At 57.3% G+C, this 23,169-nt stretch overlaps 2 protein-coding genes across 2 annotated transcripts; one reads left to right on the top strand and one right to left on the bottom strand.

Moving 5' to 3' along the window:
• Positions 1-436: 436 nt before the first annotated feature.
• Positions 437-11,327, top strand: SOX10 (SRY-box 10). Its single transcript, XM_027540826.1, has 4 exons — positions 437-662; positions 1,176-1,696; positions 6,565-6,833; positions 9,374-11,327. Exons 2-4 carry the CDS (start codon positions 1,260-1,262, stop codon positions 10,075-10,077), a joined length of 1,410 nt encoding a protein of 469 aa, XP_027396627.1. The 5' UTR covers positions 437-662; positions 1,176-1,259; the 3' UTR covers positions 10,078-11,327.
• A 3,542-nt stretch (positions 11,328-14,869) lies between these two features.
• Positions 14,870-23,133, bottom strand: POLR2F (RNA polymerase II subunit F). Its single transcript, XM_027540828.1, has 5 exons — positions 23,015-23,133; positions 22,474-22,543; positions 19,585-19,715; positions 15,552-15,623; positions 14,870-15,061 (listed from the first exon to the last, which is right to left on the bottom strand). The coding sequence occupies exons 1-5, from the start codon at positions 23,032-23,034 to the stop codon at positions 14,971-14,973; spliced, it is 384 nt and encodes a 127-aa protein (XP_027396629.1). The 5' UTR covers positions 23,035-23,133; the 3' UTR covers positions 14,870-14,970.
• Between the last annotated feature and the right edge of the window lie 36 nt (positions 23,134-23,169).

Consider the following 23,169-nt stretch of genomic DNA (forward strand, 5'->3'; position numbering starts at 1 on the left):
GCTGGGTGGGGGGTAGGAGGCGGGGTGAGACAGGCTGGCACGCAATAAGAGGTCTTAAGTGAAGCAACACCGGCCAGTGTCACCCCCCCACTGACAGAACCGTCACCTGCCTTCTCCTCTGCCAGCTGCCCATTCCGACACCTGAGACAGAGGTTGGGGGTCCCAGGTGGGCCCAGTTTTCGCCCAAGGGACACGTTGTGACCCTCCCCACCTACCTCCACTGGCTTTCCCGGCCTGACCACCCCCACTCCTACACCTTCCCAGGATGGGCCTGGGGGCAGCCAGCAGCGCAGGGAGCTGGGGTGGGGGGGCCTGGCAGAGGAGCCCAGAGTGTTGGGGATGAAGGAAAGCGCTGGAGGCTCCACCTTCTGCCCTTCCCTCCCTCCCCTCCCCCTCCCCCTCTCCCCCCTCCTTCCTTCCCCAGCCCTCGGCAGCAGCTCAGCGCTCAGTCAGTCTCAGGCTGTCCGGCCAGGGTGGTTGGTGGTGAGGATTCAGGCTCCGTCCTGACAAGGCCCGTGGCCTGAGGTTCGGGGGCCCCCAGCCCCTCCCAACCAGCCCACCAGCGTCCCCCACCCCCAGCTCCCGAGCTGGACCGCACACCTTGGGACACGGTTTTCCACTTCCTCAGGACGAGCCCTAGACTGGAGGAGAGGTCCGAGGAGGTGAGTGAGTGCGCAGCCCGCTCCTCCCTTCCCGGGGCCCAGGCCTGGGACCCTGCGGTGGGGCGTGGGGGGGCGTGGGGCTGAGAGAAGCTGACACCCGCGTCTGCCCCCAGCCCAGTTCCTCTTCTAGTCCCCCGTCGGGGGGCAGGCGGAAGGGAAGAAGGAAAGGTGAGCGAAAAGGTGGGAAATTCCAGGAGCCAGGATTAGAGCAGAAGAAAGAGTCCGTTTTTCTTCCTTTCCATCAACAAACCTCCACCCAAGAGGAGGTTTAAAAAAAAAAAAAAAAACCCGAACCCACCCACAGCAAGAGGCGGTTGGAACCAGGTGGGGGGAGACATGGAGGCGGGAGCTAAGAGGCCGAGCCCGGGTCTGGCATGTGCGCGGGCCCCAGGGCTGCGGTGGGTTTAGGGGCAGCCTGCCGGCCCCACCTTGGGACTGTGCCTGAGTCGCGTGCCGGGCCGCCGTCGGGGCTGCGCGCAGGCCGCCCATCGCGCCCTCCTTCCCGTCGTCCAGGTGAGCGTTGGACTCTTCGCCAGGAACCCGGCGGCGGGCCCCGGGGAGGCGGCCGAGGCGGCGGCGGCGGCGGCCGGGGGCGACATGGCAGAGGAGCAGGACCTGTCCGAGGTGGAGCTGAGCCCCGTGGGCTCCGAGGAGCCGCGCTGCCTGTCCCCGGGGAGCGCGCCCTCGCTGGGGCCCGACGGCGGCGGCGGCGGCGGCGGCGGCTCGGGCCTGCGAGCTAGCCCGGGGCCCGGCGAGCTGGGCAAGGTCAAGAAGGAACAGCAGGACGGCGAGGCAGACGATGATAAGTTCCCCGTGTGCATCCGCGAGGCCGTCAGCCAGGTGCTCAGCGGCTACGACTGGACTCTGGTGCCCATGCCGGTGCGCGTCAACGGCGCCAGCAAGAGCAAGCCGCACGTCAAGCGGCCCATGAACGCCTTCATGGTGTGGGCGCAGGCGGCGCGCAGGAAGCTGGCCGACCAGTACCCGCACCTGCACAACGCCGAGCTCAGCAAGACGCTGGGCAAGCTCTGGAGGTGAGCGCCCCCGACCCGCCTTCGGAGAGCTCCCGCAGGGCCCTCTACCCGGGCCCTCTACCTGCGGGTGGAATGGGGCGAGGCGCTCACGGCCTGGGCCCTTCTCCTGGGGCAGCCGCCTCCTCGATGGGACTGGACGGCCAGCTGAGGGCATCGGGCCCACCCTTCCCCCGTACCCCTTTGGGGTTGCGCTCGCGCCGGTCTCCAGCGGCCTAGGCCCCGCTCCCCAGCCCGGGCAGTGGGCTGGAAGGCGCCCCCTCGCGGTTGGAATTCTGCCGGTGACAGGAGCTGGGGCCTGGGCTTCTGGGCGGGGTGGGCGAGAGTGAAGGTGGAAGGGAGGGAAGGCTGGTGGAGGTATCCACACCATAGTCGTCCACTAACCCCATTTCCGCAGGTGCCACTCAAGGGTGCCGCTGCCCCAGGGTCAAGGGGGATGCGAGGGAAACGTCTGTGAAAGAACTGAAGGCCTGGCTGGAGAGGCAGGGAAACTGAGGCAGCCAGGTGGAGAACTGCAAGGCTGAGATGGGGGCAGACAAGGAATTCAGGTCCGGGTCTTTGAAAGGGTGAGGGATGGAGGCCAAGCCGACCGCTGCAGGTCCCTGTCCTACCCCAGCCTCCTCCTCTGCACCCTTCTGAGCACCCCTCCTTCAGACCCAGGGCTTCTTCATCCCCCCCAGGGAAGGGGACGCGTGGAGAGGAGACTCCCCCTCCCACCAGGTCCCAGAGCTGCCAGGCTGGTCTCTTCCCCTCCCTCCCTCTCCCAGTCCAGGCGCCATCTTCCTTTCCAGGGCCCCACCCAGGATTGAGTAACCTCCTACCCCTCCAGCCCTGGAGCTGAGAGCCCTGGCCAGGAGGAAAGGCTGGCCCCTTTCCTATCCAGGGTCCCTCAGAGTCCCATGTTCTCTGGAAGCAGCTCAAACTTTGGGGGAAAAACATACCCCTGAGAAGGAAGTCGGCCTCACCTCTGGTCTGGGGTTTAGGCTGCTCCCTTTTGAATATGTTGTTGACCAGGGCAACGGCACCCCCCACCCCCCAAGAAGTCCTGGGCAGCTCAGAAAGAGAACAGGGGCTCCAGAAGGTGAGAGTCTGCAGAGGTTACCTGATTCCCCACTAGACTGTCCATGAGATAGGCCCAGGAAGGCAGAGGGACCGCCCAGGCCATGTAACAGCTGGTGGCGGAGCCAGGGCCAGAACCAGGTCTCCTGACGCTTCGGCCAGTAGTCTTCCCACACACTATCCTTGGTGACAGAGGTGGGTCACCCCTCCCCTCTAAGACACGATCAGGAGGTTGTGGGATGAGGGCAGAGGAGAGCAGGAACGAGGAGCATCCAAGCTGCAGAAAGTGTCAGGGGAGCCTGCCACCCCTCCCCTTGCCAGCCCCAACACAGTGGAGCTTGGCCTAGAAGGCCAAAGGCTTAAGGTGGTGGAAGGGGCAGGAAAGCCCCCAAGAGACCGAGAGGAATTCGCACCCAGTCCCCTGGGCCTGCTAAAGGCCTGGTGCTTCTTCCCCTCCCCCCTCAGCACTCAGCTCACCCCAGCAGGCCCTGGGCTCAGTGGTCAAACTGCTGCATGGACTCAGAGGGGCTAGCCTTGCCCAGGATCAGAGGTTGAAGCCAGCTCCTCTGCCCAAGGTCCATCCACATCGTGGCAGGGTTTAGCCCAAGCCAGGACCCTTGGTGCCATGGGACAGAGACGAGCAAGTGAGAGACAGAGAACCAGGAGGGAGGCAGACAGGCAGACGGAACAGGCCTTAGGGACCATGAGCAGACCACAGTGTAAGCCCAGTAAGAGCATCAAAGCGAGGATGGACCCCCCCCCCGACCTTTCCCCCACGCTGTTGCCAAGGATTTAAGGTTAGAGCCTCTGTTGTCCCTGTCTGTCCCTGTTCCCCCAGCCCAGAACCCCACGTTGGGCTCCCTCAAAGGGACTTGTTCCTGACCACCCCTCACCTCAGGCTGTGTGCACAGGGGCCCGAGGTGATCCCCAGGGGCCAACCTGAGGGGGGGGGGCACAACCAGGAAAGCAGGCACTGCTTACTCAGGACCCAACCCAGCAGTGGGAGGGTGACCAGACAGTGACAAGGATCAAAGGCTGTGCCAACAGGGAGTGGGCTACATGGATCCTGGGTGGGGACCCTGGAGACCTCTGGACTGGGTTAAGCTAGCCTGCCTCTCCAGGGGCTTCTCCTGAAATCTGTGCGCCCCGCCCCTCCACTGTCTCATGAATCTCAGGCTATCAAGAAGGGGGATGGCTAGCTGGGCAGAACTGGCAATCAGAGGCCCTATACCTGAAAAGAGAAAGACATGCAGATTGTGTGGGACACTGGAAGGGGGTCAGTCAGACGCACCAGCATCCAGACCCTGGCTCGCAAGTGGCTAGGGGAGTGTGCCAACTGCTAACCTTCAACTGCTGACCTTCAGTGCCTGGCCAGGAAAGGCCTGTTAGATGTTGATCTCATGGTGCTGGGGGGGTGGTGTATTGATTGACCCGCCTGGGGAGAATAATTAGAGCCAAGAGACAGGAAAGGTGGGGTCACAGGCTGGAACCTCCCCAGACCTTTAGGTGAGCCCCCACGGGAGCAGGTGGAGTGGAGCCAGTGTGCCCTACTGTGGAAGCCCCCCCCCCCACCAACTGGGGATTCCAGTTTGGGTGGGGAGCCAGCCCACCCCTTACTCCTCCCTGTTCCAGACCTTGGAGACCCAGAGGTGAAGACCAAACAAGGTTTATAGTTAGAGCTGTGGTGACCGAGGGCTAGCGCTGGAGTCAAGCTGAAATTTGGGATTGGGTTTCTGTGGTGGGGGAGGACGGGTTTGGGGTCAGGAAAGAGCCTGAACAGAGCTGAAGCTGAAGGTCTGGGTGCGGCTAGGGTTGGGTTTGGGGGTGAGGTTGGCGTTGGGCTTAAGTTAGGACTGGGGTTGGGGCTGGCAGACCCCACCCCCACCCCCCAGGTAGGTTTCTCTCCAAGTTAGGGTGCTGCTGGGAACTAGCGCTGGGAGGTGCCGACGGGTGCAAGTTGGAGTCTTCCCTCTCGTCTAGCCTGTGCCCCGGCTCGCGCTCCGTGCCCCCTGCCATTTTCTTTCGGATTCACATCCGCTTGCCAGTGGGCAGAGGGCACAGGGAAGGTTTGGGGTGGGAGAGGGAGTGCAGGGTCCCCTGCCATCCTAGGAGCCTCTGTGCCAGGGCCATGGCTGGTTGAGGCACCCCCACGTGCCACCTCCCCTCCTCACCAGGCACCCACCTATGGGCCTGCCCCACCTATGCTGGGCTGGCTAGGGGCGGGAGAGAGGGCGCAGCTTGGGTAAGAAGGGCTGCATCCCACTCCCAGCCCCTGGTGGTCTGGGGTCCCCATCCCATCACTCAGCTAGAGGGGCCCTTGGAGAGAGCTGGGCTGGGCTGGGCTGGGCCGTGGCCCGGGGGGGAGGGCAGCCGAGCAGGCTAAGCTGGAGAGGAATGCCGCTGCCCGCTAGGAGGTGCCTGGTATGACCACCCCCTCCCATCCTGGGCAGGGAGGGCCCTGCCTTCTCCTGACTGGGTGAAGAGGGCGCCCACGGGAGAGGGGGGTGTAGGGGGCAGCTGGAGAGAGAAGCCCTTTGGGCTAAAGGACAGAGCTGCTTCTGGAGAGGCCCTTATGTCTGGGGATCTGGGAATCTGTTTCTTCCCCCTGAGGCCCTCTTCGAGGCATCCTTCCTGCCTTCCTCACCAGGGGCAGCCCAGCTCTGAACTTCCCTGCGGCCCCAGCCCTGGCTGGAGTCGGGTGGGTGGGCGTATGGTCTGCAGGGGCTGCGTTCCACTGGCTGGGCTCAGACTGGAAGAGGGTCTGAATGCCCCCATCTAGGGTCTCGGAAGACAGGAGCTTCCTTTACCTTCTTTCACTCCCTCAACAAGGAGATACGATCTCCCCTTGAGGTGGGGGTCCGTACGTAGTGAGGGGCACACGCATCCTGCCCCCCCTCAGCCCCACCATGCTGGAATTCACAAAAATGACTCCAGAGTTGAGGGGTTCCACTGCAGGTCCTCTTGCCCACCACCTCACAGGCAGCATTAGAATTGTACCTGTTTCTCGAGGTGCTGCCCCCCACCTCCCCCAATCCCCAGGTCCCATGCACAGGGCTTCACAGCCATTATCCTGGCCACTCCCACACCTGGAAGTAGGTATTATCCTCGTTCTATAGGTGAAGAAACTAAAGCTCAGAGAAGTGACTTGCCCACGGTCACACAGCTAGGAAGTAACAGACACTGGGCTCTTCCACCTCACCTTGCCGCTTCTGTTTGCCCATCTTCAGTCCCAGGGAGCTCACCCGCTAACGAGGCATCCAGCTCCACTTGCAGACAGCTTTGAAGAAAGAGTTTTTGGTGGCTCAGACGGTAAAGTGTCTGCCTACAATGCGGGAGACCCAGGTTCAATCCCTGGTTCAATCCCTGGGTCGGGAAGATCTCCTGGAGAAGGCAATGGCAACCCACTCCAGTACTCTTGCCTGGAAAATCCCGTGGACGGAGGAACCTGGTAGGCTACAGCCCATGGGGTTGCAAAGAGTCGGACACGACTGAGCGACTTCACTTTCACTTTTCAAACTGAAGGAAGCTCTATTGTAAGCTCTATTCTAACCCCATCCTCAGGGACTGCCCGGAGCGGCAGGCTGGTTCTTCTCTCACACCCCAGCCCCTGAGAGGTTTGGGGGCAGAGATGGCTGCCCTCGGAGGCTGTGGTGCCTTAAGCTCACATCCTCCAGTCCCTAGACCAGGCAGCACAACTCCCACCCGGGACCCTGCCCGCCAGGCTCCCCCAGCCCCGAGGCCTCGTTTCTTCCAGGGCAGGCGCTCACAGTGGCCCCTCTGCTGTCTCCCTCACCCCAACCACCCCACCCCAGGCTGCTGAACGAGAGCGACAAGCGCCCCTTCATTGAGGAGGCCGAGCGGCTGCGGATGCAGCACAAGAAGGACCACCCAGATTACAAGTACCAGCCGCGGAGACGGAAGAACGGGAAGGCGGCCCAGGGAGAGTCGGAGTGCCCAGGCGGGGAGGCTGAGCAGGGCGGCGCGGCCGCCATTCAGGCCCACTACAAGAGCGCCCACCTGGACCACCGGCACCCGGGCGAGGGCTCCCCGATGTCAGACGGAAACCCTGAGCACCCCTCAGGTGAGCCTGGGGCTGGGAGCTCGGGTGGGAGGAGGCTGTGGGCAGCGGGGAGAGGCAAAGGGTGGGAGGACCTGAGACCCGAGGCTAAGGGAAGGGCTGGCCGGGCTGAGTCGTGGCCCAGCTGGGCTGCAGGGGCCCAGTGGCAGTTCAGAGGGGGTTCAGGGGTCAGGGGAGGCGGCTGGGCAAGAGGGCTGTGGCCAGGACTGCTTAGAGGGGCACTGGTTCGGGGTGAAGAGACCCGTGAAGGAGGCCAGTGGGTCAGTTACACCAGAGAAAGGTGGGACAGGACGATTCTGAGAAACAGGAGGGCAGACGGAGGACAGCGCCTTGCCTTTCCCCCAGTCTGACGGGGGAGACACGGCATGTGACATTGAGCACATGGCCTGGAGGAGCCAGACGCGGGGCATCCTGTTTCGTTCTTATTGGTGATGAGCGCTGCTGCTGCTGCTAAGTCACTTCAGTCGTGTCCGACTCTGTGTGACCCCATAGACGTCAGCCCACCAGGCTCCTCCATCCATGGGATTTTCCAGGCAAGAGTACTGGAGTGGGGTGCCATTGCCTTCTCCGGGTGATGAGCGCAGCTACCGTTAATTGAGCACTTACCGTGTGCCGGGCTCTGGGCTACTTGCTTGGTGTGCGTTAGTGCATTCAATCTGTCTCAACTGTGATGCAGCAGCCGCACTGCCTGCACTCAGACCTCAGCTGTGTGGCAGATCACCCTCATGCTACAGAGCAGACTCTACAGAAAACTGAGGGTAACTTGCCACGTAGCTGAGGGCTCCAGGGCCTCCGCTGGCGCCATAGCTACATCCCTTGTGCTTTAGCATACAGGACACCGTGCCTGGGGCCAGGCATATGGCCCGTGTCAGTGAGCAGAGCTCTGCCTTCAGAAGACACACTCCAAGTCCTTAGTGCCAGACCTGGAAGCAGACACCAGGCGTCCAAACGAGACGCCACGGTCCCTGGAGCCTCCTGTCGCCTCCCATGGTCCCTGGTCCCTCAGGAGCCCACATTCTATAGAGGGATGAGCAGTGATGAAAACATGTGAATTAAGTACAGGAAGAATCAAGGGCATGACCTCTGGGGAGGAGTCACCCCCCTGTCCCCCCAGTCAGTCTCCAAAAATATCCAGCTGCCCACCAGACTCTGGTCAAGGAAAGCTTCCAGAAGGAGGCCATGTCCTCAACTGCTTGGTATCATCTCTATTTTACTGATAAGGAAACTGATAAGGGAAGATAGGGGGTCTGCCCAGGGTCACACAGTGACAGAGCGAGAATTACTCAAAGTCCAGACGCCTTGGCCAGCACAGGACTCAGCACTGCCTCTGGTCTGATGGAGGCGGCACAGGCCTGCCCTCAAGGAGCACCTGGCTTGCTAGACCATGAACACGTTCTTTGTCCGACGGGATCCCCCGTCCAGCCATCCCTCCCTAACACTGCTTCGGAGACTCGGGGGTATACACACACAAGACCCTGGACAGTGCACAGAACCAGCTCACTCTATTACTGTGGGCCTGGCTTTCTCTTCCCCATAAACAGCCCCGCTGCTCCTCCTCCCCAAGCCCTTCCCCACGTCCCCAGGGCAGGGCGAGCGCTTCCTCCGCTGGTCTCCTGAGCCCTTCACCCATCCCTCACCACAGCACCTGTGATACTGCCCCCAGCCCTGGGTGGATCCCTGGACCCCCCACCCCAAGACCAGGAGCTTGTGCAGACAGGAACCATGTGACTTGTTTGTATTCCCCTATGCTTGGCAACCGTGTCTGGCACTTAGCGGTGCCCCCTAAGTGTTTGCTGAATGGACCTGGGAAAGGGCAAACGGGCAGACGAAGGAACGGGGTAGCACAGGTCACTCGTGTCTGTACTTTCCTGGAAGGGCAGGGAGAAGGCAACTGGAGGAGAGTGGGCCGCGCCGTGCGTGATGGGAGCTGAGAGCGTGGTCGGGGGCGCCGGGTGGGAGGGAAGGTTTCCTTGAATAAAGGGCACTTGAGGTGGCCTTGGGCGGAGGGATGGGGTGGGAGGTGACACATCGCCATTCGGGGCCCGGGGTGGCGGAGGTGTTCAGATGAGCCAGCCAAAGTGATAAGGGCTTGAGAGGTGAGCAAGGCGGGCAACCAGCAGAGGCCGAGTGTGCTTAAGAGAGAGCGGGCAAGCCGGGGCCTATGGGCCAGACCCCATCGGGCTGCACAGCTGAGGAGCGCAGGAAGGGCAGCCGACTTCAGCTGGTATGAGGAAGAACCTTCCAATGGGGACAATGGAAACTGTGGGAGGGGGCGGGGGTGAGAGAGGGGAGTCCTATCCTGGTAGGAGAAAAGACTCATTCCTAGGACTGAGGAATTTTGTAAATGACTGGACATCAACCCAAGATCATTACATAGCCAAACACCACCGCAGGCCACCCCGAACACATTAAAACATACAAGGCCATGCCGTGATGGATCCTCAGCCTCCCAGAGGCATTGCATCTGAAAAGTGAACCATCAGCCGCTGACCTCGGTTCCTGCTTCCTCTCTCTCTCTCTCTGTGTCTCCCTTCGCCCTCTAGGCCAGAGCCATGGCCCACCCACCCCTCCGACCACCCCAAAGACAGAGCTGCAGTCGGGCAAGGCAGACCCCAAACGGGATGGGCGCTCCCTGGGGGAGGGCGGGAAGCCTCACATCGACTTCGGCAACGTGGACATCGGCGAGATCAGCCATGAGGTAATGTCCAACATGGAGACCTTCGACGTGGCCGAGTTGGACCAGTACCTGCCGCCCAACGGGCACCCGGGCCACGTGGGCGGCTACTCGGCAGCCGGCTACGGGCTGGGCAGCGCCCTGGCTGTGGCCAGCGGACACTCTGCCTGGATCTCCAAGCCTCCAGGCGTGGCTCTGCCCACGGTCTCGCCGCCTGGCGTGGACGCCAAAGCCCAGGTGAAGACGGAGACGGCGGGGCCCCAGGGGCCCCCGCACTACACCGACCAGCCGTCCACCTCGCAGATCGCCTACACCTCCCTCAGTCTGCCCCACTACGGCTCCGCCTTCCCCTCCATCTCCCGCCCCCAGTTTGACTACTCTGACCATCAGCCCTCAGGACCCTATTACGGCCACTCGGGCCAGACCTCCGGCCTCTACTCGGCCTTCTCCTACATGGGGCCCTCGCAGCGGCCCCTCTACACGGCCATCTCTGACCCCAGCCCCTCAGGGCCCCAGTCCCATAGCCCCACACACTGGGAGCAGCCGGTATATACGACGCTGTCCCGGCCATAGAGGGGGGCCCCCCACCCCCGTCAGCACCCATCTTGCCCTGCCCCTTCCCCCAGCCCTCGCGCCCTGTTCCTCGCCCATCTCAGGCCCGGTGGCGGCAGAGGAGGAGGCTGCAGAGGCTGACAGCTGAGGGGAAGGCCTTCTGTCTGGCTCACTGCCTTTGATGACCCCACCCCGTCCTACCCAGGCTCCGGCCCAGGCACAGGCCTGGGCTACTCGGCTGGGCAGAGGAGAAGGAGGTAGCTTGTTGCCCCTAAACCGAAAAATGAGGGGCTGTACCTTCCCCCCCAGGAATGACCCTCGATCCCAGGATCTGAGCAGGCCCCGCCTACCCTCCTCTGGGAGGGTGAAGCACCCAGGGTCGGTGGGATGGGAATCGGAGGCCTGGCCACCCCTGTGCCTGTGTTTCCTCTTCCGCGAGGAATAGGGGGTCTGACCTAACCTGTGCACCCAGGCCACGTGTCTTAAGAGCGCGGCAACCAGAAACCTGCGTCAGGGACTACTGGGGCTCCATCTGCCCCTGGGTGCGGGGCGCTGAGGACAGCTTTGAACCTCCTCAAGGGAGTGAGGGTGGGATGGGAGCTCAGAGGGAGGTCTCCTCAACCCTTCAGTGCCCCCTGCCCTCCTGAACACAGGAAGGAATTGGCACAGAGGTCCTCAGATCCATTTCGGTGCCAATAACCTCGTTCTTTGTCTAATGGAGCAAAAGGGCCCAGGTCCCACTCCAGGACAACCTCCCTACTTTGAGGCACACCCAGGACGTGAGGAGGCCGGGACCCCAGGAAAGGATTCGGAGACAATTCACAGAGCCTTCCTCCCGGCTCCCACCAGCCCCTGCCCCCCAACCTCCCCAGGCTCTGTGGTCCTTGCGCTCTCAGCCCCAGCTCCTTGGGCTTCCCAGGGAGTTAGAGCTGCTCAGGCCCAAACCCTCGGCTCCAGGGGGGACCCAGGGCCCAGCACCCTGGTTGCTGGCAGCAGGCTGAAGACACTAAACTCCTGACATGTACATGCTGCCCTGGCCTTTCGCCCTTTGCCTCCCAGTGGTATTTGAATAAAGTATGTAGCTCTCTTCTGCCCCCATTTTCCTATTCTGCAGCCCTCCGCCCCCAAGTCCACATGTAACTCATTACTGCCCCCCTCTTATTTATCTCAGTAGCTCCCTCTGCCCCCCTCCCCTCTGCTAGGTACTCCAGCCCCTATTAACTCTGCATTAAGCATTCCACATAATAAAATTAAAGGTTCCGGTTACCTGCTTGGTGGGCCTGACCTGGTCTCTTATCCCTGCACCTCTGCTTCCTCAAATGCTTTCTGGAAGTAGCTAGAGGGTAGAATGCAAAGGACAGATAATCCACGGTCCCCTATCTCACCCAGTGCAGTAGCTCAGGACAGCCGGCATCACAGTGGGGTCAGCGGGTGCTCAGAACTGAGGCCTCAGGCCGGAGCTGTGCCCCCAGCCCAGCTGTGTCCACACTGCAGGTGGGCCACTTGCTGACTCAGGTGGGACTCCGCCTGAGTGCCTTCCAAGCAGCCCATTCTCGCCCAGCAGAGAAGGGGCCTTGCAAAGACTTCAAGGAGCAAGTATGTGAAAGGTAGATCAGGTCTGTCTTGCTGTCTGCAGTCAGTAGGCCTGGTCCTTTAGGACGGGTGGGTGGGCCTTCTCTCTTGCCACCTCCCCCAGCAACACACACACAACACAGGTCCACACCAGGATCTAGCAGCTGCCCATGTCTAAGTATAAACTAGGATGGCAGACATAACCATCTAATCCTTTGGGGCTTCCTCCCCAAAAGCTCTTTGCTCAGCAGAATTCCAACCTGCACTCTGGGACCTGGGGCTCCTCCACCTCAGGGACAGGGGAAACTTCTTCTCCACGCTCCATCGATGGACAGCTCTGATGGCTGAAGTCTCCCCTTCCACCCAGTTCATAGTGACATTAATAGCTCCCATGTACTGAGTGCTCCCTGGGTGAGTGCTTTACATCCTTCTGGCCAATGAGGGAGTGAGTCCAATTGTTATCCCCATTTCCCAGATGGAGACTTGACGCTTTGAGAGGTGGGTGCTAAGAAGTGCTGGTACAGAATCTGAAACCAGCTGACTCCAAACCTTGCACCCTTAACCATCGTCTCTTCCACCTGCCCGATTTCCAATTGTAATCTGAGGCTTTGCTTCCGTCATGGCTCCAGACTGGCATCCCTAGATCCAGTATCCATTTCTTCTATCTGTGGGCCCCAGCCCCTCACCTCCTAGTCAGGACCTCGGGTAGGGAAGGGGGCACCAAGAACTAGCCCAGTCCTCCAGGGTGGCCAGACTGCCACCCGGAAGCTGTGTCATGCAAGCTCCTCCGGCCACTTCGCCAAAACTGCTGGCTCCCATGAAGCGTAGCGGTAACTACAAATCCTTCCTCTTGGAGATTAAAACCTGCAGCCAAGTTGGGCCACCCTGAACTACATACAAGCGGTTTTCTGCTGCTTGGCTGATGTCGTTGTGTTGTAGATAAATGCAGGATTTTTTTACTGGTCTTGAACAGATTTCATCTTTTTGCACTTGACCACTTCCCCACCTATATTAGATCCTTTGGAATTCTGAATCCAATCTATAGCTCTCCTGAGCTTCATGTTTGAAACTTGAATATCCTCATTCAGGTTACTAATGAAAAAAGATTGGAATGAGAGAGACAGACCCTGTGTCCACCACCAAAAACCTCTCCATCCATTCTATCGTCTATACTCGTAAAGCTGTCAATTCTGAATCTAATTGTCACCCTGCAGTACCTGCTTCTCCATCACAGCCACACAGACTGCCTAATGCCTTGTTCAAATCAAGGTTCCCTGTATCTGTGGCATTCCTCCAACCTACCAGGCCGGTAACCATTGGAAAAAAGAAAATTCGGTTCACTTGGTGATATTCTTAGAAACCCTATGCAAGCTTCAGAGTCTTATTATCCAAGTGCTCTCAAATATGCAATAGCCTATTCTAGAATTTCGTCAGGGGGTCAATCAGTTCTGCACTCCTACTTCTTACAACCTCCCTTTTCCTCTATTGAGAAGCAGGACATCAGTCCATTTCTAGCCTGTCCAGTGTTTCCTATGTGCTCCGTGGTCACTGGGATTGTGGTCGTGGAGCGGGCAGGGCAGGTGGGAGGGGCTACATCAAGATGAAATCACCACCTGCATGACCTCAACGAGACTGGAGAGTCACTGGGGATACAGGAGGAGAGGGAATGGTCCACAGAAGTCAGAAGACCGGGCTTGTGCTCATGCCTTAAACCTGAGATTCCCGAGGAGCTCGGGCCTCAGTCAAGTAGTGGCTCCACAGTAAACAGAGAAGGGACAGGTGTATCTGGAGAGGGTCAAGGAGATGGTGCCCTGGCCGGGCCAGCTGAGTAGCGAGGGCCTGACTCCGTGAAAGCGGAGCAGAATGGAGGGGGCAGGTGGGAGGGTAAACACCCCTTTCTGCATCTCCTCTGCACCCTATCCCCTAAGGGTTAACCCTCTCCCTCCCCCAGTCCCTCTCTCCTCTGCCACCCCAGCCCCATCTCCCTTTAATCACATCTGATACTGAGCGGCCCAGCAGGAACAAAGAGACCATTTAGAGAAACGGGGCCGAGAAAGTGACCCCCGCACTCTGGGGCGGCCGCCTGGATGCCAGCACAAAGGCGGCATTTCAGAGCTGAAATTTCAGCACCCAACTTGATTAAAGGATTCCACAGGCTTGGAGGAGGGTGGAAGGGGGTGCGAAGTCCACTGCTCCCTGAATTAACCCTTCTCCAGAGCAGCGAACACCCCTCCCACTCCTGGGGATGCTCGTCACTTCCACCCTGTCCAGGGTGCACCCACCCCGGGGGCCTCGCTTCTTGTAGAGGTCAGGCAGGCCTGGCTCTTCCTCTTCCTGGGAGCAAGGGCTGGCAGCAGACTGAAGGTCAAGGCTGAAATATTCAGGGAGATGGGTTTCCTTCCCATCCCTATTGGTGCCAGCATACACCCTCTCCTTGTCGTCTGACCCTGCACCCCAAGGGAGGGAAGAACCAGTGTGATTGACTGGATTTAATTTCACGCCTTGAACCCAGAAGCCCTGCTGCCCTGCTCACCATCACCCCAGCACCCATCCTAGTGGCCTTAGAGGGATCAGGGGCTCCACACAGAAGGGAAAGGACACCGTCCAGAGCCTGGGGAAGGAGAGGGTATGGGTGTGGCAGACCAGACGGGTGGGTCGTGGAGAACAGACTGGCGTATGGGGAGTGGTCTGACAGGTGGGGAATGGGAGGGGTTGTGCGGCTGGGATGGGCAGGTGTTCGGCCCTTGCTCCAGCTGCAGACTTGCCCAGCAGGGCTCTCTCGGGGAGGGCAGGAGATCACTGCGTCCCCAAGCTTCCTGCTGGGGGCACTTGCTCCTGAAAGGGGATCCCAGCCCACGATAAGAGGCTCGAGGCAGGTCCTTAGGAAAACAATGGATGGCTTGATGAGACCTGCTCTGTGATACTCCTGAGAAGGGAGAAGCCCCTGCAGCCAGTCCCCACTGGAAAGGAAATTGGGGGTTTCCGTGGCAACCAGCTCCCTGGGCACAAAGGCTGGTCTGTCTGCTGGGAAGGCAGCCGAGGTGTCTCCTACAGCAGCCTCTGCTCTGGTGGACTGTGAGATGGGTGGGGGGGGGCACGCGGGGGAGCCCAGGGGGTCAGGGCCCTGGTGCTTCTTAAAGAGCTGACGGTCCCAGGGCCACTGGGATGCGCACAGCCTCCAGGCAGCAGGACGGTAACAGTGAAGACACAGGTGGGCCTCACAAGCAGCAGGAGGCAGAGGGAGTTGAAAGGTTGAAGGATTTACTATTTACACGTATCAAGACTATAAAAAGACTAGGAGACGAGCCAGGGCGGAGGCCCAGTCCACAGGCTGACTCCGGCTCAGTCGGTGATGATGAGCTCGTCGACGCCCCAGTCTTCGTAGCTCCCATCGGGCAGGTAGCGGCGAATGATGATGGGGATCTTCCGGGCCCTGTGACCGGGGAGAGATCGAGGTACATGAGGGTGGTGACCCTGGCTCTGCAGCAGAGGGATAGCAGGTGCAGAAGGCAAGGGAGGAGAAGCCTTAGGAGCATCCTAAGACCACGGATGTACTTTGTAGGTAAGGAATTTCAGCCAAAAAAAAAAAAAAAGTCCCTGCTTCTCTGAGTGTGGAACCAAAATCTACAAATGGCCTGCCATCCCACGGCGAAGGGCAAGGCGGAAAGCAGAGGGATGTTGGTAAGGCCAACTGCAGCAGGAAAAAGGGACGTTGGGACTGGGACCGTCCATGTCTCGTCAGTGTCCTCCCCTCCCCCTTTGCCTGTCCCCTCCTCCCCCGTGAAGGACTGACTCCCAAACTAAGGATCTACAGGAACAAGACCACCCGTCCCCAGCAGGGAAGTGCGGGAAGGCTCGCAGCAGAGCACCCAAGGGATGCCCCCAGGGCTCTGGAGCCGCAAACCAGGACCTGGATGACTTACTTGAGCTCCTTCATGGCGATCAGTAAGGGATCTGTCTCCCCCTCCAGCTCCACCATCACGGGGGCACACATCCTGCAGGTGTAAGGACAGGTGTGGGGAGAGATGACACACACAGGGAGAGGGCCCAGCATGAAGCTCGGCAGAGTTTCACAAACAGGATGAGATCAGCACCCCAGAGCTCACCTAGAAAGGGCCCCGAGAAAGGACACCTCCCCAAAGTGGCAGGTGCAGAGTAGCGGTCCCGGGGCGCTGACAGTGAGGGTGCTCGAGTGGCAGCCAGTAGACTAGGCTTAAACTGGGCCTGGAGGACCCTCAATTCTCCCCAGATCTCAGCATCCTCACTGGAAAATGAAGACAAAAAGCCCTGCCACGCCTACACAGCAATAAGGCTAAAGCACTACTGCTACAGGCAAAGGCTCACGAGGTGCCACAGCCGCTCTCCACCCCACGTAGCTTGTTTCATTTGTAGGAAGTACTACTGCTACTTCCGTTTCACTGCGGAGGAAACTGAGGCAAGGGGAAGTCAGGAATTTCCCCAAGGTCACATAGCCAGTGAGTAGTAGAACCAAGATTTGAACCCTGAAGACTCCTCTACTATGCTGTAACACCTCCCATTAGAAAGCTGGTGATCCACAAACTGAAACCAGGTACTGTGAAAGGGACAAGCGTGAGCTTTCATTACTGGGTCGTGTGACATTCATCACATCCACTCCCCCGGCCAAGGACCTTCCCAGGGCCCGTCACAGACTCCTGAGCCCACGGCCACAGCAGAATATTCCCACACAAAGGACCCACAAGTGCAAGAGCTCACCCTCTGACCACTCTACTCAACCCCAAGCCCTGCCTCAGGGCCTAGCTCGCCTCGTTTTCCTCCTCTGTCTTGGCAACACCCCCTGCAGGGGTCCTGCTCCTCTAGCCCCTACACAAGGCCTGTGGTCAGGCTCTCCCCTGCTTACCTCTCTTCCTCGATACCCCATGGCCATCAGGCAGGCAGAACCTCCTCTGGCCCCACTTACCTCTGCAGTACTTTCTCATGCTACCTGCCTCTATTCACCCCACATCCCAGCCACACCAAACCCCTGCAGCTTCCTATGCGGGCCCTGTTGTTTCCCTTCTGCATCCTCACACGAGCTCTTCCTCTTCTTACAGGCCTGTGAGAGGCTCAGAAATCTCCACCCTGGAAAGCACGTGCTGAAGCCTCAGGGCCCTGACTCATTTCACACAAACTTCTCTCAACACCACCGTCACTCAACTGTGACTTCCCGTTTGAAGTTTTCCAAACAAGACCTGGTGGTCCAGGACCCCAAGTTCTATTCTAGTGCAACACCTGGCCCACAGCAGAGGGTCTAAAAACAGACAGACCAGTTCCAGGCCCATCTCTTCTAGGAAGTCACCCTTATTGATTCCAACTCAAGTTCACACTAATGGACCCCAAACCTGATGATGATCCAGGAGAGCATGCTAAAAATACGGGTTCCCAGGTCCTTCCCCAGGCCCGCTGAACAGATTCTCTAGTGAAGGAGCCTGAGAACCTACATTAGCAAAGCTCCCCTGCTGGTTCGGATAACCAGCCAGTCTGAGAAACACCAGTTTACACTAAATGATCTACTAATTTTATTGCTAAATATTCTGATGTCTGTTACTCCCCAAAGCGTGAAAATTCCCCAGGGGCAGAAACCAAGTATTTAACTTTCTCTACATCTTCTCTCAATAATTATTTAAGCTCCCCCTAATATTTAATGTTTTAAAGAATGTGGCAAACTGCTTTCCCTGATATGCATATGCCTTATTTCTTTCAAGACATGAATAATTCAAGAGCAGTCATTCATCCAGCCCTGCTACATGCACAGGAAATGTGAGAGTGTGCCCTCAATGTCTCCACCAGGGGTTCCAAGGGGCAACCTTCCTTGGGAAGCAGCCATGGGGTCGCAGTCAGCCACGACTCAGAGGCTGAGCAAAGCACAGCACAGCTGCAACCATTCAGCCACCAGATGGGGCTAATGAGCTGGAGTGAGACTTCATCCACAAATACCCAAGAAAACACTGTTCAGCTTCTACTACCAAGTGCAGATCACAGGCCCATAACTCAAGACAAGCTCCAGCCCTGACTGTCCAAGGGCTTACAGCAGCTGGAAAACCACCAGACAGCCTCTGAGCTCTTAATCTGAAGGAGTGCTACAGCCAAAAAAGGTTGGACAAGAGTCTTACCTCCAAAGGAAAGCAGGACCCTGGGCCTTGTTTGGAATGCCTGCTCCAGACTGTCCACCAAATGCATGCCCATCTTCTAAACTGGTCACTCAAGGGACCAGTGACACCTTTTCCAGTCTTGTGCCCCAGGCTGCTTGCCATTCCCCCACCACAATCCACCCACGTCTGCCTTCACTTTCCTAGTGCTATTTCTGGCGCCTAGGAGACCTTCAAAACCACGTCCCTTTATTCCCTTCTCTTATAAAGCATCAATCTCGTCTGCCTTGGGTTCTGAGTATTTAGAACAGGTTCCCTTTCTCTACTAGACAGTAAACATCTAGATGACTAGCGAACTGTGTCTTTAATCCTCTTTACACCTCCAAAAGGCACAAGCACAATATCTTATTTGATGCTGAAAGACTTGAACTTGCATACAGTTTATTTGTTTAAAAAACAGTTTACGAATTCTTCTTCCTGCTGGGTCGTGTTCGGCAGATGTGAATACCACCCATCTAGCACTCTACAAGGATGGAAATGTCCTCTATCTGTGCTACCTATCACGGCGGCCACAGAGGCTACTGGGCACGTGAAATGTGACTAAGGAGATAGAAACACTGAACTCCTATCTAGTTTTACTTAGTTTAAATGGCCAAACGTAGGCAGCAGTGACCTGTGGTGCAGGCCTAGAGGATCCTGACCCCAGCAACCCTGAAATCATCATACGGGGTGCGGCTCTCAACTCACCCAGACCAGCAAGGGGTGCAACCAGGCTGGCAGGGGGCCTCCTGCTGCCAAGAGAGTGAAGAACAGTTTTCCGCCCCAATAAGACCCTCCACCGAGTGGTCGCTGTCACTCCACAGATAAAGTCCAACACAGACTGAGCATCATCGCTCCCCTAGCATATTTACCACCCACAACTCTGGCCCCAGCTTTTCTTTCGAGCCTGTTTCCCACTCCTCTCTTCTGAAGCACCCCTCCTCCAGGTGTCCACCATTTCCCGGGCAGCTGGTAAGAAGTCTGAGATAGGGCTCCTTTCCGCAGCCTCCTGTCTCCCTGGGGAGGACCTGCCATGAGAGCAACAGTAACACGTCTGCCCTGTGTCCTCCCAGTTAACTCTGGCCAGAACAGAGGAGGAGCTCATCTGACAGGGGAGCCTGGCAGGGAAAGCCAGCACCTGTGGCCCAGCCTCTTCAAGGGCCCCTGCTTCCTCAAAGCCACCTGCCCTCAGGGGGGCTGCTTTTGGCCCCTGCAGACACGGCCTCTGACGCCTGCAATGCCTGTGGCTAACGGGTAGACATGTGAGCATCGCATATTTTGACCTGACCTGAGTTGGCTACTGGCTGGCTCCTGAATTATGTTGTTCTTCAACAAGTTCCCAACTTGGGAGAGAAAGGAAGGGTTGCTAATTTCAAACCCCACACCCCCAACCACTGCTCTGTGCTTCCACATTCCTAGCGCGGCCTCAACGTGGAAGGCTCTCTCACTCCCCTGGGCTGGCCCCATAGAACCACCTTAAGCCCAGCGGGAGCTGCTGCGGCACCCCCAACAACCCAGCCCACAAGGGTCTAGGTCTGGTCTTATTGCATTTATTTTCGCTTCCCCACCTGACAGGCGGTCCTCACGCTCTGTACTCTCACTGTTACTCTCTACTGTTTGTGTCCTTTTCCCCCAACAGTCTCCCCGAGGACAGGGATCTAGCACAGCGCCTGGCACATGGGGACGGTGCTGCCTGTGTTTAGCCTGTGAGAAAGGGAAGGGTCTGCTGCCAGGGCGGGCCATGATCAACAGCTCGGAGGCTCCTTGTGGCCTGATCAAAGGACACGATGGTGAGGGGGCTCATACTCACGCAATCTGAAGAGCTCGGGTGCCCAGCACGCGGGCTCGCTCATACTTGGTCATATATGGTGTGGTGATTCGTTTCTGGTTGGCCTGCGGTCGCTCTCCAGAAGGGAGAATCTCAACGTTCTCCTGGCCCTCCTGGACACAAAGGCAGAAAAGAGGGAAAAATCTCAGGCTGCGTTATTGGGGGTGAGGGGCAGGACGACGACAACAGTGATTGTAAGCGCCTCCACACTACTGCTTGTTACGTGCCCGTGACCACGCAACTGCCTCATTAACACCTCACTTAATCCTCAAAAAAACCTTATGAAGCGGGGACTGCAATGCTCATTTTAAAGGGTTGGACAGTTAGCTAACTTGGCCAAAGTCTCAGAGCTAGTGAAAGAGGACTTGTGATCAGGGGTCCAAAGCCAGCCGCCTCATCCAGGAGAGCTGGCCCCATACAAAGAAGACCTTGAGCACAGACAACCTCACCCGAAGCAGGAAGAGGAAGAAGCACCCCATCTTTACATATGCATATATTTAATAATCACTTATTAAGCATCTGTCACGTGCCAGACATGTTAAAGGTGCTGAGACGGAAAGAGTCTCTGCTCTCAAAGAATTCACAGTCCAGGGAAAAGACAAGAGTAAACAAAACATCAAGTGCTATGAAAGTGTGCCAGTGTGCCACAAACTACACAAGAAAGTGAGGGGCATCTACCTCATCCTGAGGGTTAGGAATACAGTCCAGAGATGAGACTTGGGCTAGTCTACAAGGATGAGTGAGAGCTGCCAAGCTAACAAGGAAAGGAAGAAAGGGCATTCCAGGCAGGCTGAACTGCATGTGTGCAAAGACACAGGAGGGAAGACAGCGTACTCAGCCTGGAAGCCTAACTGTGGGGTATGATAAGCACAAAAGGTGCAAACTGCAAACGGGGTTACAGATAGGAGAATAAATTCTGTAATATGAAATTAAGTCAACAAATATTTACTGAGTGCTTACTCTATGTCAGATAACATTCTAAGAGCTTGACACAGAGCAGTAAGACAGATAAAAGTTCTTTCTCCCATAGAGCTTTACATTATAATACAGTGAAAGTGAAAGTCACTCAGTCCTGTACGACTCCTTGTGACCCCATGGACTATACAGTCCGTGGAATTCTCCAGACCAGAATACTGGAGTGGGCAGCCATTCCATTCTCCAGGGGATCTTCCCAACCCAGGGATCGAACCCAGGCAGGTCTCCTGCATTGCAGGTGGATTCTTTACCAGCTGAGCCACCAGGGAAGCCCAAGAATACTGGAGTGGGTAGCCTATCCCTTCTCCAGGGGATCTTCCCAACCCAGGAATACAGTGAGATGAACAATAAATTAAATTAGTAGTAAAACGTGCAGTATAAAAACAGAGAGAAAAGACAGGGAGTGTCCGAGTGGTGATGTTGGAGGAAGGAGCAAATGCAGTGATTTGAAACAGAATGGTCAGGGAAGGCCTCATTGAAGTGACATGTGACACAGACCTGAAGGAGGCTGAGGAGCAGGTTGTGTGCATATCTAAGGGAAAAGGAAGACGGAACAGCACAGTCAAAGGTCCTGAGCTGGAATTCCCTGGCATGACAGGGATACCAAGAAGAGATAAGGTCACAGAGGGAGCAGTTGGTCAGATCATGGGGGACCTTGTGCATGTTCTTGGCTTTTATTCGGAATGAGATGAAAAGTAACCAGACGCAGGTTCTGAGCAGAGGAGAGAGAGAGTGACTGAAGATTTAAAAGGATCACTCTGGATACCCTGCTGAGAATATTCTGTAGAGGGTAAGGGCCGAAGCAGAGAGAACACTGAGCAAGACCAATAGTAACCAATCATGTGGGTAGGAGAAAAAGTTGACTCTGGCAGCAGAAAGGCAAACAGCACACTCAAGGCAGGAAAACCCGTAACAAGTTTCTGCAGTAATGCGGATGAAAACCAATAAAGATCTAAACCAGGTTGAGGCACTAGGAATAGAAAAACGGGAACAGGACTGAACTACATGGAGGCAGAATCAAGAGGAGAGAGATGGAAAGGCATCAGAAGAACAGAGAAGAAGGCTTCTGACTCAGTGAACAGATAACCTCAGAGTGTCAGGCAGACAGGACAACCCACACAAAAGAGGGCCTTCACCTTACCAACCTAAAAAAAATCAAGGGATCCCTCTCTCCAGAAGACATAAAGCACTTCTTCCTCCACCAGTCACACAGCACAGAAAACCCTATTTTATCTATGACGCCAGTAACTCATCCACCAAGCTGCTCAAGCCAGAGACATGGGAGTCATTCCTGTTATCTCCCACTTTCTCAGCCCCACATCCAATCCACCAAAATCTCTCATCTGTTTTCTCATCACAAACACTACCAGCACCCAAGTGCAAGCTACAGATGTCACCTGGATTGCACCCTAATTGGGCTCTCTTTGACTCTTGGTCCACCCAACTCATTCCTCACTGGATCATGCCACTCCCCAGCTCCCCAAAACTTATCAGCAGCTTCCCACTACCCCTAGGCTACAAAATCTTGCCTGATCTTGGCCCTCACCTCTCCAGCCTTATCCCAGGTCACTCTCCCCCTTGCTCTTTATTTAGCCCCACCCTGCTGAGCTCCTGGTACATAATAAACATTCAGCACATGTCTGCACAATGAATGAAGGGGCTATTTCAACTCTGAGTAAACTAACTGCCCCAGAAGCCATGCTCTGGTCCAAGAGGACAAAAGCCTTTGGGCCAACCCTGTAGGACTCCTCCACTACCCAGGGCTAGGTCTCCCCTCATTGTAACCGGCAGTACCCTGACCACAAACGGGAGGCAGAGGCATGCAGTCGACCATCACTGGCCGGGCTATCTGGCAGCTTGGGCTGCAGAGAGGGGAGCCCAAGGCTCAGTACTGACCTCCTCGGCATTCTCCAAGTCATCGAGCCCTTCATCCTCCTCCACGTCATCAAAGTCGTCTCCATCAAAACTGCACAAGTGTAAGAAGCCCGTTAGTTAGAGCATCACTTACTAGAATCAAAGTGGGCAAAAATCTGAGTCTCATGTGATACGTAGGAGGCTCTCAATAAATATCCACCTAGCCAGTGAATCATTCAATAAATCAGTCATCTGACGTCCTCATCTTAACTACGGGCCTCTTCTAGAAAGAGACCCCAGCTGAATCAACATTTGGTACTGACACAGAGCCCGACTCAGTGGAAGTTTGCTGAAAGATACTTTTTCACTGATCCTCTCTGGACCCTCGAGCCGGAGCCTTTTCCGCGCCCAGCCTCTGGCCGGGTCTATGCTCCCAGTTCCCAGCCTTTTCCTTCTCCGGCTCTGCGGACCCCCTCAGCACTCCCAGTCCTCTAAACCCCTGGCTCAACTTCCTTCGATCCTGGCTCCCGCTTCATCCGCCCTTTCTGAGTCTTCGGAAAAGTCACTTCGCTCCCTCACTCACTTGTCCTCGTTGTCTGACATGACGCCCGCACAGCAGCCACCGGGTTCCGCGACCCAGACCCGCGCGGAGACCGGCTAACAGCGTACCTCCGCCTTGCGCGATGCCAAGCGTACTCTGCGCCTGCGCCGTGACCTAGCGGTAATCACTTCCGGGAG

The sequence above is a fragment of the Bos indicus x Bos taurus genome, chromosome 5, assembly GCF_003369695.1.
Source record: "Bos indicus x Bos taurus breed Angus x Brahman F1 hybrid chromosome 5, Bos_hybrid_MaternalHap_v2.0, whole genome shotgun sequence".
Classification (NCBI taxonomy): Eukaryota; Metazoa; Chordata; class Mammalia; order Artiodactyla; family Bovidae; genus Bos; species Bos indicus x Bos taurus.

Coding starts and splice junctions, on each gene's coding strand:
- SOX10 (XM_027540826.1), top strand. CDS start 1,260: ATGGCAGAGGAGCAGGACCTGTCCGAGGTGGAGCTGAGCCCCGTGGGC. Junction 1,697..6,564: donor ACGCTGGGCAAGCTCTGGAG/GTGAGCGCCCCC, acceptor ACCCCACCCCAG/GCTGCTGAACGAGAGCGACA. Junction 6,834..9,373: donor AAACCCTGAGCACCCCTCAG/GTGAGCCTGGGG, acceptor TTCGCCCTCTAG/GCCAGAGCCATGGCCCACCC.
- POLR2F (XM_027540828.1), bottom strand. CDS start 23,034: ATGTCAGACAACGAGGACAA. Junction 22,544..23,014: donor ATGTCAGACAACGAGGACAA/GTGAGTGAGGGA, acceptor ACACTTGTGCAG/TTTTGATGGAGACGACTTTG. Junction 19,716..22,473: donor ACTTGGAGAATGCCGAGGAG/GTCAGTACTGAG, acceptor CTTTGTGTCCAG/GAGGGCCAGGAGAACGTTGA.